Below are 13,392 nucleotides of genomic sequence, written 5' to 3'. Positions count from 1 at the left end.
GTCCTGTTTTACTGTTTCCCTTTTGTCTTCCATTTTGATACTTTCGTCACTCCATAGTTTTCACTTTTGAACCTTCTGTACCTCCATAGTCTTGTTAGCCATTGTGTTCATTGTTCTCACCTGTCCTCGTTAGTTTCCCATTGGTTTCTGTTCATCACCTCATCATGTCATTTTGAGTTCTGGTTGTTCATTGGTCCTGTCTTGTATTTATACCCTGCCTGTTTGTTCAGTCCCTGTCGATCGTTGAATGTTAGTAATATTTGTTGGTATGTTTGTTAAGCCTGCTCTGTGTTTCCTTCCTGAGTTCCCTGCTTATGTTTATTTCCCCATCGTGGGTTTTTCCTTTGTGTTTGTTTAGTTAAATAAAGTTACTGCTTGTGGATCCTCAACCTTCGTCTGCCTTGTTGTCTGCCAAGCATTACAATCTGAACTTGAACTTTAATTCAGTGTTGTTAATAGGAATGACAAAACTATAATAGAGATCTGAAATGTGACTTGACAGCCTGTGACATTTGACAGGTTGATTTACATGTAATCTGTATGGTCACAGTAATCAGATTTAGCTGCAACATGCTACCAAACCTCTTTCTATTAACAGTGAACAAGATCAGCTGCACATGATATTAATTGATTAATGATTGCACATGGCTTGTAAACTATGAGCCTGTCATTAAACACATGTTTGAACTGTGTGTGTAGATGATTAAGTTAAGATTGAATTCAGTGAGATTGAAATATGAGATTTCTTCTGTATGTTTCACAGACAAAACATGGTCAAAGAACACTTTTGACAAAATGAAATACCTTTATACTCCACGATTACGCAGGTATCCATCTCAGGATGAACTCCGTCCATTAGAATCATAAATCGCAGGTTTTCATCGACCTTGAATAAAAAAAACACTCAATATCATGACAAATACAGAGCGTGAGAGTTATTAAAGAGTCAAGGAGATTTACGTACATTCTGCCATACACCAAACGGCACGACTTTGATGTTTGTTAAATTCACGCCACTTTTCCCCAGATACCTGCCAGAAAATTGGAACACAATTTGTTTTTCCACTCGTGCCCACGTGGCAAAATACTCAAAATCTATTAATTCCTCTAGAAGTTTGTTTACCAGAACACCGGCCGTGAGGTGTCTCCAACATAAATGGGAATATCTGGCCGCTTTTGGGCAAGAACTTTCAATGTGGGGTAGCTGAAAAAAGAGAGATATGTTCAATTTATGTTCCAAATGAGAGACAGCGTCTTCTTTATACTGCAAAGGAGACACAGAAGCATCATCTGAAGGGGGAGACTGAGGTTAGTTGTCACAAGGGCGTTATCTCAGTAGCTATAAAGGTTAGTCAAAAGGGCAATTTCCCAAATACTTGTTCCCTATCTGTCACTCACTCGACGTTGTGTCAATGTAATGACACTAGGGATCGCCTATGGGAGCCCCAAACACCAGAAAAGGGTATAAAAGGAGCTGGCTGCAAAACCACTCACTGATGGAGAGCGTCTTTTTAAAGATGCCTTTCCATCTGTGAATAATTCCTCTCGGCTTCCAACAGCCACGATCATTGCCTCATGTGTTTGGGCGCTGCCCATGTGGAGACAGCATTTGTGAACGGGTCATGTTCTCACTGCAAGAACATGACCATGGCAATGTTGTGGTGGCGGCTTTCCTTTGTCAGAGGGAAAGCCACTCCAGCGGCTCCCCACCTCTGTCCTTCTACCTACGGGTGTGAGGCCATGTCGGTTAGCACTGGGATCAATTGGGGGACCGCAATGGAAGCTGCTCTGCCGGGTAACCCCTCTTGGATCTCCCATTCCCGAGGATGCTCGATGAGATTGACGACTCGTCTCAGGGCGAATCTGCGATCTCACGGCCATGCCCCACCCCGGTCCCTTTCTTCCTGGAGGTGCATGAGGAGCTAACAAGTTCATGCAAGGCACCTTTTACTGCCTGTACCCAATGTCTGAGCTCCTCCGCTCTCACTACCCTCGATGGTGGGGCTGCCAGGTGGTAATCGGTTGTGGTGCACCTTTGCCCGCAAAACGCCACCACCTGGTGGAACCGTGTGAGGCTCCCGTTCAGGGCCTGTAGGCTTATCACTGGCGGCAAAGGCTTACAGTGCTGCTGGGCATGCCGCCTCTGCACTGCACGCCATGGCTCTTCTGCAGGTGCACCAATCCTAGGTGCTTAGAGATCTGCACAAGGGTAGTTCTGACCCGGGATTATTTCAGGAGCTGCACTCGGCGACCGATCTCACCTTCCAGGTGTTGAAGGTCATGGTGCAGACTCTCGAGCAGACAGTTCCCACCCTGGTGGTCAAGGAGCACCACCTATGGCTCAACTTGGGGGAGATGAGCAAGGCTGACAAGGTACAGTTACTTGACGCCCCCGTCTCCCAGGTTGGCCTATTCGGCGACACCGTTGAGAACTTTGCCCAGCAGTTCTCGGCGGTTAAGAAGCAGATTGAGGCTATTCAACATATCCTGCCCCATGCGGTGATGACAACGGCTCTGATGTCTCTAGACTCAGCACGGCCATGAATTCGGGGTTCGAGCACCCTCAACGTGGCGGCTCGGCTCTACCCCGCCATGAGGCCCCTTCCACCAGTACGTCCTATGCTATTCTTCTCTTGGTTCCACTAGCCCACCGCGATGGGGTCATGGCTTGTGCTCCCCAACCCATTGCGATAACTGACCAGGACCATTCGACTCAGCTATGCGATTCAGTTCACCAGGTGCCCGACTGGGTTCAGCGGTCTGTTTTACCTCAGTATAGGTGAGAATGCCGCCCTGCGTCACGGAGATCACTGACCCTTCTGCGGAAGCACGCAATAGAGCCTGTCCCTCCAGCTGAGATGAAGGGGTTCTACAGCCTTTACTTCATCGTACCCAAGAAAGGCGGTGGGTTGCGGCCAGTCTTGGACCTGTGAGTACTGAACCAGGCCTTGCACAGACTCCCGTTCAAGTTGCTGATGCAGAAACACATTTTAGCGAAGGTTCAGCATCAGGATTGTTTCGCGCCTGTAGACCTGAAGGACGCGTACTTCCACATCTTGGTTTTACCTCGGCACATGCCCTTTCTGCGGTTTGCCTTTGAGAGCCAGGGACCAAAGTCACAAGGGCAGCCCTTGCCCCATTAAGGGAAGTGGGCATCCACATCCTCAACTATCGGTAGGACTGGCTGATTCTAGCTCACTCTTAAGACTTGTTGTGTGCACACAGGGACCTGGTGCTCAGGCATCTCAGCCGGTTGGGGCTTCGGATCAACTGGGAAAAGAGCAAGCTCTCCCCGGTTCAGAGCATCTCTTTTCTCAGGTTTGAGTTAGACTCAGTCTCAATGATGGGCACAGTGGTTTGTCCGTCTCGCACCGCCAGTCCACGTAACACAGTTCAGCTTGTTGTGGCATTTTGTATAGGGACCCATAGTGTAACTACATCGACACAACATCGAGTAAGTGACAGATAGGGAATGTCCTGGTTACTTCCATAACCTCCGTTCCCTGATGGAGGGAACAAGATGTTTTGTCCCTCCTGCAACAACACTGAACTACCAGCTTAAATGGCTGAGACCCTGTCTCGGCTCCTCAGCACAAAACCTGAATGAGTGGTTGTGAGCCAGCTCCTTTTATCAGAGGTATTTGGGGCTCCCAAGGGTGACCCCTAGTGTTACTAAATCGATACAATGTCTCGTTCCCTCCATCAGGAAACGGAGGTTACGAAAGTAACCAGGAATTTTGGGGAATTCTGTCCTCTAAAATGAAATGTATATTTTCATGTTTTTGCTATAAAATAAAACCAAACTGGCATACATTAAGTGTTTGACACTTTGTTTGTAGCCTGCTAGCTTTCTTTGCATCACATATCTATAATTTGTTTTACTTTTAATCATTAATATCTGCCATTTTTCAGTGTGTATCAGGTTTTCCCCACATAACCCCCTGTGAATACTGAGCAGACAGAGAAGTAAGTTTGGAGCAGAAGAAATTGAAATAAATTGTGTAAATTGTCAACTTTACGCTAAGCAAAAAATTCTATTTTTAGCCATTTTACATGAACATGTTACCAGACACGATCATATTTTTGTACCAAGAAAATTCACTTTGGATCATAATTTCCTTTTTTCTAGTTTTCCTTTGATATTAGGACAAAAATATTATTTTTGATAATAATTTTTTTTGATTGATCTTGTTTTACAAACAACACTGCATAAGATATTTCGTTTTTTCAGAGAATGTATTTTTAATGTGTATTTTTAGTTTTTATATTCAAAACAAGTGAAAAAGTCAAAAAATGTATTTATTATGTATTAGTTATATTGAATTATCTTTATTTTGGGGCCTTGGCAAATATTGATATATGCTATTAATTGCAATTAATCAAATTCATTAATCAGCATGTTGTAATTAATTACAACATTTTAAACAATTGACTGCCCTGGTTTGGAATATTTTAAGAGTTATTTGTGATGTCCATTACAATGCCCATTGCTTCGAATTATGCCTTTGTGTGTGTGTGTGTGTGTGTGTGTGTGTGTGTGTGTGTGTGTGTGTGTGTGTGTGTGTGTGTGTGTGTGTGTGTGTTTTATATTAAGTCTCCCCAATAGAAATATTATATATAACTTTGCATAGACACATAGACATAGTTTTATTTTAATGACTGTAAGATGTAAGGCAGTATGTTAGTCTCCATTCACTTTTATTGCACCTTTTTCCGCATACAATAAAAGTGAATGGTGACTCGTGGATGTAATAAGGTGTAACATTGTAACGGGTAGGGGATGGGTGAGGAGGAGTCTGGAACCGCTGAGCAATAAACAAAACTTTTAATGACAAACTCAACTTAAACAACATTTAACATAAGACATACACACACAGCTGGCCACATGCGTCACTCTCTATCTCGAACTGGCGTCTATGGCTTCCCTTTATCTCACTCTCCCGCTGATCAGTTGACTCAGCACCAACCGTGCACCCTCATGGCCCGCCCACGCCCTCCTCCTCGTCACACTGCTCCCCACCCGATTCAGGCCCGGGCGCCATCCAGACTGACCTACTCCCCCAGCCCCATTCTCTGGAGGGGTGACACTGCCCTTCCAGCTGTTCCGCCAGCTGGTGGTCAACCCGCCTCCTGGGTAAGAGATAATAATAAAAGGGATAGTTCATCCAAAAATGAAATTTCTCTCATCATTTACTCACCCTCATGAGACCACAGATGTGCATGAATTTGTTCTTTTTGCTGTGCACAAGCTCATATATCAGAATATATAAGCTTTGTAGGTCCATTCAATGCGGCGAATGTTGGCCAGAGCTTTGAAGCTCCAAAATAAATCACATGAGCATAAAAGTAATCCATAAGATTCCAGTGGCTAAATCCATGTCTTCAGAAGTGATATGATAGGTGTGGGTGAGAAACAGATCAATACTGAAGTCATTTTTTACTCCAAATCTTCATTTTCACATCTGAAAGTCACATGTGATGACTGTTTAGTATCACTTTCACATCTGAAGATTTAGAGTATAAATGGACTTATTGATCTCACCCATGAATGTGAATGTTTCTCACCCACAGCTATCACAGTCTGTGGTGAAAGGATGAAGGTCACACTGTTAATGAATATTTTTATTTGAACTGGTGCACCAGCATGCCATTTGGTGGTATGTTGAGTTTGCAGAGCTATTATTGATCTTTGTTTGTGTCATTGTATTTTACCGTGATCTCTCCGGCTTGTAGCTCTTGGGCATCTCTGGAGTCCACAGTCCAAGGATCTGGAGGATTCAACTCCACCAGCTCTAAACTTCCATCTGTACCTGATAACACTGCATCTACAAACACACAATAAGTCAGAATTTATGTAATTTATGGAGCCTTGAACATAAACATATATTTATGCTCAGGCAACCTTATGGACAGACACTTGTTTCAAATTGCATGTTGCAGTTTAACAACTAGCTATATATTCAGTTCCCCGTCTGTTGCTCACTATGACGTTGTGTCGAAGAAGTGACACTAGGCGTCTCTTGAAAGCCTTTTGCATCTCTGATCCACGAGAAAAGGCCAATGAGAAATTGGCAGACAGAATTTGCATGTCCCGCCCCCTGACATATGGGTATAAAGGGAGTGAAATGCGTCTGTTTCATTCAGAAATTTTCTTCGGAGCCGACTGGTTGTGTATACAGCGAGCTGCGAGTCGCACACTGTTCCTCCCATCTCTGAGTGCAATTGCTGTTGGATCTACGGCGCATATCAGCGGCTTTCTCTCTTCTCTGCACAGCTTTGCCCCTGGGCACTTCGACAGCGTAGTTAAGAGTTTATTTCTCTAAAAAAGTTATTTCCTCTAAAAGAGCAAATACTCCGCTTCCGTTGAACATCCTTTTCAGGACGCGTCTTTATAAAGATGCTCTTCCTCCCCTGTGTAGTTCCTGGATGCGGAAGAGTGCTCTTCGCTCCTGACGGCCACAGGCGCTGTCTCGTGTTTCTGGGCAGCGATTACACCGAGGCAGCGTTTGTGGATGGCTCATGTTCTCACTGCGAGAACATGACCATAGCAACGTTGCGGTCGCGGCTTACCTTCCTCAGAAGGAACGCCACTCCAGCCGCCGCCTCGTCGCTCCTTCTTTCCACGTGATTGAGGATGACGTGGCTGCAAATGGAGGCGATTTGGGCATGGCAGCGGGCTCTGTTTCGCCGGGTACGTCCCCGCAAACCACCCGCCCCCCAGCACGCTCTTTGACTTCCATCTGGGCTAACGAGGTTAAGGAGGTGTCCTTTAAACTGTTACACCCTTTTTTACCCAGTCAATCTTTATTTAAGAAACATGCTCCCTGAAATAGATGCACTTTGCTCGTTCTGTAATGCTGTAGATGAATCCGCCCCTCACCTTTTTTGGGAATGTGTCCACGCTGTAGTAGTTTAGAGAAAATTTGTTTGTTTGTACGTACCTCTATTTTAACTAGTTTTACTTTGCTTTATAAAGACGTTTTATTTGGTTTCGACAGTTTTAATAATTTAAAAAGTGAATATTTTCTGATTAATCTGTTTATTTTTCTTGCCAATTTTTTTGTACATAAGTGTAAATTTATGTCTATAAAGCCCCTATTTGTACTTTTTTGCAAAGACTTGAAATATTACTTAAATACTCTTTGTACATCCAACAACTCCAAAAGCATTGAAAAGCATTACACTATATAATGAATATAATGTCTTGGCATTATTGTAAAATATATCTGTAGTATTGTTTACTATGTACCCCTTTGGCTTGTTTAAAAAAAACAATGATTGTCTTATGATCAATAATATGGTAATAAACAATACATTGTATTCTAAAGCCGCTATTTGTTTTGTCTTATCAATGATTAACTCTTCTGCTACAAGAATGTAATGCATTTTAATTATCTGAATATTTTTTATTTTATATATATATATATATATATTTAAAGATAACTGTATAATTATTTCATCATTATATATTGAATTATTGTTATAAGAGGGGCTTTTTCTGCAAATATTTGTATATGCGATTAATCGTGATTAATTAATCGGGACACCGTGTAATTAATTTGATTAAAAATTGTAATCGATTAACAGCCCTAAAAAAACACTTGCATATGATAATGTAAAATAACATACAGTGTAAAAAAAGCTTCAATATTCTAACTTCAGATATCTATTAACTTGTTTAATTGGAGTCTGCTAGTAGACAAAGAACAAGTTTGCTATTTTTAATTTTTATGCTGTTTTAAAAGTTGACATTAAAATTATGGTTAATGCAATTAATGAACCTTAAATGTGCCACATTCCTGTTAAGCTATGGGGTTCAACGGGGTGGTGAAATGTTTTTGGTACAAGGTGTGTATCATATCTTTTTTTGCACAGATGTTGTTTTTGTTTTCAGATGTGTTTTTATATATATATACAGTGTATATTATATATATATATATATATATATATATGATCCTACCAAGTTCATCCTGCATGAAACTGTCGGGTGGGTTCACGTACTCCATTGTGGCCACGTTAAGTTTCCAGTAGTGTTTGGTGCAGCGCACAGTTCTGTTACAAAAACACAAATATGAGATACAAGTGTGCACATACTGCATGATTAGAAAAAAGTGTAGGACATTTCAGTGCTTTTCTGCTGAATAATAATAATAATAATACAAATGCATATATATTTATATATTCCATGGTACATTTCAAGATTCTGTACATTTCAAATTTTATTTCTGTAACTTTACCTAAAACTATTATTATTATAATTTAAAGCCGCTGGAACATAAGCATTTATACTGGAGGCCAACAGTTTGGAATAATGTACATATTTTTTCTCCACCTCAGCTGAGGCAGGTCAAGTTCTCAGACTCAGCCAGACCTCTCAACTCAAGCTGCTCAAAAAGGTTTCAGTCCTTCTGCTCTCTGTCCATTTCTCTAAGCAGGACCAAGGAAGATTGCCAGTGGGAAGAGAAAGAAGAGGCAATCAGAAAGTCTGACAGATACACCTCTCTTGAAGAGGAAGCAAAGAAGAGGACCATTAAAAAAAAGTGTAAAAAAAAAGTATAACCCTGCCATCTGGAAAGGGTCAAAAGAAGAAAGCAAAGCAAACAAGCAAAAGGCCCAAGTCCAATGATCAAGAGGATTCTGAAACCTCAGATGATGAGAATATCTGCATTGTGTGCATGGAACACTTTGCAAACTCGAGGCCAAAAGAAATGTGGGTCATGTGTGTAAACTGTCAGTTCTGGGCCCACAAAGTCTGAACTCCAGGGGCAGCCATCTACATTTGACACAATTGTGACAGTAATTGAACCTGTGACACATAAACATTCAGGAATACAGTCCACACACACACTCACACACACACACACTCACTCACACACACATTCACTCACACACACACGCACACTCACTCACACACACATTCACTCACACACACACACACACACACACACACACACACACACACACACACACACACACATTCACTCACACACACATTCACTCACACACACACACACTCACACACACACACATTCACTCACACACTCTCTTAGCTGTCCATCGTGTACGATGATGACGCTTGCTCCGGGGGTGGGGGTGGGAGGGGGGTGGGTTTAGCGACCTTGTCGCTGGTGCCACTTCTCGTGGGCGTGGAGTCCGATCCTTGAGCCGCACACTCGATCCGCAGATGGAGCAAGGGAAACCAGATGCCAGGGGGGTACCAGCCGCCCACTGGTGTCTCTTGATGCGCCTCTCGGATCGTCGATCTTGGTTGGTTTGGTGTATTTGAGAGACTGCAGAGGCACAGGTGACCTGCCAGGCAGATCTGTCGAGTGCCAGTGATTCAAGCTGTGTGAGGGGGATGTTCGCTCGCTTTAGGATGTCCCTGGTGTAGTCCTTAAAGCCGCTTTTGCCCTCCAGCAGACCGCTTTCGCCCATTAGTTGACTGTAGAGGACTTGGCGGGGCAGGCGGTGTTCAGGCATGCGTATGGTGTGCCCTATCCAGCGCAGATGTTTTTGGCCACAGCTGCTTCCATACAGATTGAGTCAGTGTTGCTGAGGATGACTGTATGGGGAATTCGATCTTCCCAGGACAAACTGAGGATCTTCTGTAAGCAGCGGATATGGAAGGCCTCTAGGTTGATGATGTGCCGGCGGTATGGGGTCCATGACTCTGCCCCATAAAGCAGAGTAGAGACACATACCGCGTTATAAACAGCGACCTTAGTACTGACCTTCAGGTTACGGTTTTCAAAAACCCTGCTACGTAGGCGTCCAAAAGATGATGAGGCTTTTATTTATCCGGCTGTGTATTTCTTTGTCGAGGAGCAGAATGAGGACAAAATGGAGCCAAGATAGGTGAAGTGGTCCACTGTTTTAAGTGGAACACCGTTTATATGAAAACTGGTGGGTGTGAGGGCAGGGGTAGTGAGATGAGACATGACCTCGGTTTTTTGAATGTTGACCTGTAGGCCAAAGGATTGGTACAGACTGGATATTGTGTTAAGGGCGTGCTGCATAGAGTCCGGGCTGTGAGCTAAGACGGCACAGTCATCAGCATACTGAAGCTCACAGATTTGGCTGGTCTTTGTCTTTGTCGCGGCCTGGAGCCGACGTATGTTGAAGAGGCTTCCGCCAAGTCGGTATTCCACATGGACACCGACTTCATGTCCCATGACACGTGGAAGAGGCAGGTGATGGCAGAGAGAAGGATGTTAAAGAGCACCGAGCCAAGACACAGCCTTGCTTCACCCCAGCTTTTACCTCGAAGGACTCTGACTGGAGTTCTCCCGTGAGTACTCTGGCGTGCATCCCGTCATGCAGCTGCTGTAGGATGCAGAGAAACTTGGGTGGTACCCCAAGTTTGGAGAGGTGTTTCCAGAGCAGTTCACGGTTGATGGTATCAAAAGCTTTGCTGAGGTCGATGAAGGCAACGTAAAGGTCTTTGTGGTGTTCTCGGCTCTTCTCCATCAGCTGCCTCAAGACAAAAACCACATCTGTCGTGGATCTAGTCTTCCGGAAGCCACACTGCGTTTCCGGAAGCACAGCTTCCCGAGATGTGCTCAACCAGTCTGTTGAGCATGATCTTGGCCAGGACTTTCCCTGCGATGGAGAGGAGAGATATCCCACGGCTGTTGCCACAGGCTGCTCGGTCTCCTTTCTGTTTGTAAATGACCACGATGTTAGCATCCTTCCAGTCCTGTGGGAGGGTCCCATGTTCCCAGATGTTTTGGATCAGGAGGTGCAGGCGACGCGTGAGGATGTATCCTCCGTGTTTGAAAACCTCTGCAGGGATTCCATCGGGTCCAGCACTTTTGTTGTTCTTCAGCCCCGCAATGGCTTGCCGGAGTTCTGAGTAAAGTGGTGGGGTGTCCAGGTGCATGGTAGGTGGCAGGTCTGGGAGATTATCCAGAATATGTGTGTCAACAGGGTTGATGTGGTTGAGGAGATTCTCAAAATGATTTGCCCAACGGGCAAGAATCCCGTGGCGGTCCTTGAAAAGGATGGCGCCGTCAGCTGATCGGACTGGGGCAATCACCTGCTTCCTGGGGCCATACAATGCTTTTATGGCATCGTAAAAGCCTTGAATGTTATTGCAGTCTGCCATGTTCTGGATTTCTCGCGCCTTTTGCACCCACCAGGTGTCCTCCATAATTCTGAGGGCTCGCTGGGTTGCTGTTCTTGCAGCAAGGAAGGTAGTTTTAAGGGTGGGAGATCCTGGGCAGGACAGGAGAGCTTTGTGGGCCTCATGCTTGATTTTTAAAAGTGACTGTATCTCAGCTGAGTTACAGTCAAACCAGTCCTGATGGTGTTTCCTTAATTGGCCGAGTGCCTCTGAGGCTGCGCTATGAATAGCCTGGCGCAGTGCTGGCCAGTCGGTTGATTCCTCCGGGATCTTGTTGAGGTTTTTAGCAAGCAGCTGTCGGAGGTTGTCTTTGGTGGTGAGGCTATTCAGCACTGTACAATTGAGTTTCTTGTTTGGAGCTGTCCTCGGGCCACGGGGTTGAATGCTCATGAGTAGTTTGGATCTGACCATGAGGTGGTCAGTCCAGCTCTCAGCTCCGCGCATAACACGGGTGGTGAGGACATCTTGACGGTCCTTTTGATGGACAATCACGTAGTCAAGAAGATGCCAGTGTTTTGAGCGGGGGTGCTGCCAGGTGGTCTTAAGCCTGTTTTTCATCTGGAAGACGGTGTTAGTAATGACCAGCTGGTGCTCTGCACAGAGGGAGAGGAGTCTGAGCCCGTTGTGGTTCATTTTCCCCACACCATGCTGGCCAATGACTTTATTCCATACCAGGTGCTCCGTGCCCACTCTAGCATTGAAATCTCCCATGAGTATGAGCCTGTCTGTAGCCGGGGTTTTCTGTAAGATGGCATCAAGAGCTCTGTAGAAATCCTCTTTGATGTTGTGCTCGGCATCAAGAGTTGGAGCCGTATGCACTGATGAGAGTGGCAAAGCGTTCCTTTGCCAGGGAATGCGCCATGTCATCAGTCTTTCATTGATGCCGATGGGGATTCGGAATGCACTGCAGCAGTTTGGACTTTACAGCAAAGCCAACTCCATGGTTACGACGAGTGCCTTCGGGGACCCCCTTCCAGAAGAAGGTGTACCCAGCACCAACCTCTGCCAGGGAGTCCTCCCCATGTAATCTGGTCTCGCTGAGAGCTGCTATATCGATATTATATTTGGCGAGCTCCAGGGCCACCAGTGCTGTCCTGCGATGGGGCCTGCCAGGAGTTTCGACCAGGTCCAGCAGTGTGCTGAACGTTCCACGAAGCAATGCTTAGCTTATTTTTCACTTTGATTTTTCCGACCGCAAGGGGATGCTCCGGCGGTTATGCGGCTTACCGTCCGAGTGTGGGAAGCAGACAATTTTTGGACCACCTTTTCCAGGTCCTTCCCCATCACAGAGGTGAGCAGTGTGGGGCTGCTCAGTCACAGTGGAAGCTGCCGAAAAGACGCGCTGCTCCATCCCGCAGTCCTAGCGACCATCACTCCATTGCCGCCTGTGTGCATGGTTTGGCTAGACACTTCCAGCCACATCCTTGGCCTGTGCCCACCACCATTCCACATCGCCACAGGACTTTTGGGGGGGGTGTGCATAAGTGTGGATTAAGGTGAGGGTGTGGTTGCGCAGACCTCACTCCCACCATCTTCACTCCTAACCAGATGACCTCCAGTGGCATGAGGGATCCCATGACGACCTTCGTCTGGCAGGAGTTGCAGGGGCTGCCGGTGGTCCGGTCAGTTGGACTCCGCCTGTGCCTGTCCCCAGGTGCAGGTTTGTCTTCGGGGTTTGCTCCCCTAGCCACTGTACCCTCCCGAGTTAACCCACGTGGCCTGGGGTTGCCCTCTTCCGCCTTGCCAGCCGTTGTGGTGGTTCTCACAACACCATCTTCCGCCTGCATCACCGTTGGGGTCTTCGCTATTTACCCATAGCTGGGGCTATTTACCCATAACTGGGACAGAGGTTGACCGGGCATCAGGGCGTTTCCACTCACCGATGGGCCTGCATGCCGCTCTGGGCCCACTGCTGCTCCGAGCCCGTACAACTTAGCCTGGAACCTCAAGGGACCAGTTACCATGTGTGCCACGGGAGGCGTGTACGAGATCTTGGCAATGGAGAGGCTATGTACCAGCTGAGGAGGCTTACACACTCGGCTCCACTTTTCACCCCTGAAAACAGAAGGCTATCCGGTGGCAGTAGCTGAAAGCAGAGAGTGACAAGCAGAAGCAGCATGCAGCATGCACTAGCTACAAGCACTACTACTCCAACACTGCTGCACTGACGCATCACGTGCCCTGTGTGCCAAGTCACACACACACACTCACACACACACACACATTCACTCACACACACATTCACTCACACACACACACACACACTCACT

General features: G+C 45.9%; 2 protein-coding genes across 2 annotated transcripts in view; both read right to left on the bottom strand.

Annotated features, from left to right (window-relative positions):
- Positions 1–5,798, bottom strand: part of LOC127638895 (uncharacterized) — a 61,992-nt gene extending 56,194 nt beyond the window's left edge. Inside the window, exons 1-2 of the mRNA XM_052120625.1 lie at positions 5,713–5,798; positions 1,124–1,204 (exon numbers count right to left, since the gene is read on the bottom strand). Coding sequence (XP_051976585.1) covers positions 1,124–1,204; positions 5,713–5,744 — 113 coding nt within the window. The 5' untranslated portion in view covers positions 5,745–5,798. The remainder of the gene's footprint in view (positions 1–1,123; positions 1,205–5,712) is intronic.
- A 2,160-nt stretch (positions 5,799–7,958) lies between these two features.
- The window catches only part of LOC127638826 (cytidine monophosphate-N-acetylneuraminic acid hydroxylase-like), a gene marked incomplete at its 3' end in the record, with an annotated part of 8,867 nt that continues 3,433 nt past the window's right edge, over positions 7,959–13,392 (bottom strand). Inside the window, exon 2 of the mRNA XM_052120571.1 lies at positions 7,959–8,052. Coding sequence (XP_051976531.1) covers positions 7,959–8,052 — 94 coding nt within the window. The remainder of the gene's footprint in view (positions 8,053–13,392) is intronic.

This window comes from Xyrauchen texanus, chromosome 47, assembly GCF_025860055.1.
Source record: "Xyrauchen texanus isolate HMW12.3.18 chromosome 47, RBS_HiC_50CHRs, whole genome shotgun sequence".
NCBI classification, from domain to species: domain Eukaryota; kingdom Metazoa; phylum Chordata; class Actinopteri; order Cypriniformes; family Catostomidae; genus Xyrauchen; species Xyrauchen texanus.
Note: the sequence above shows the minus strand (reverse complement) of the source record. Positions and strands in the feature narration are given on the sequence as shown.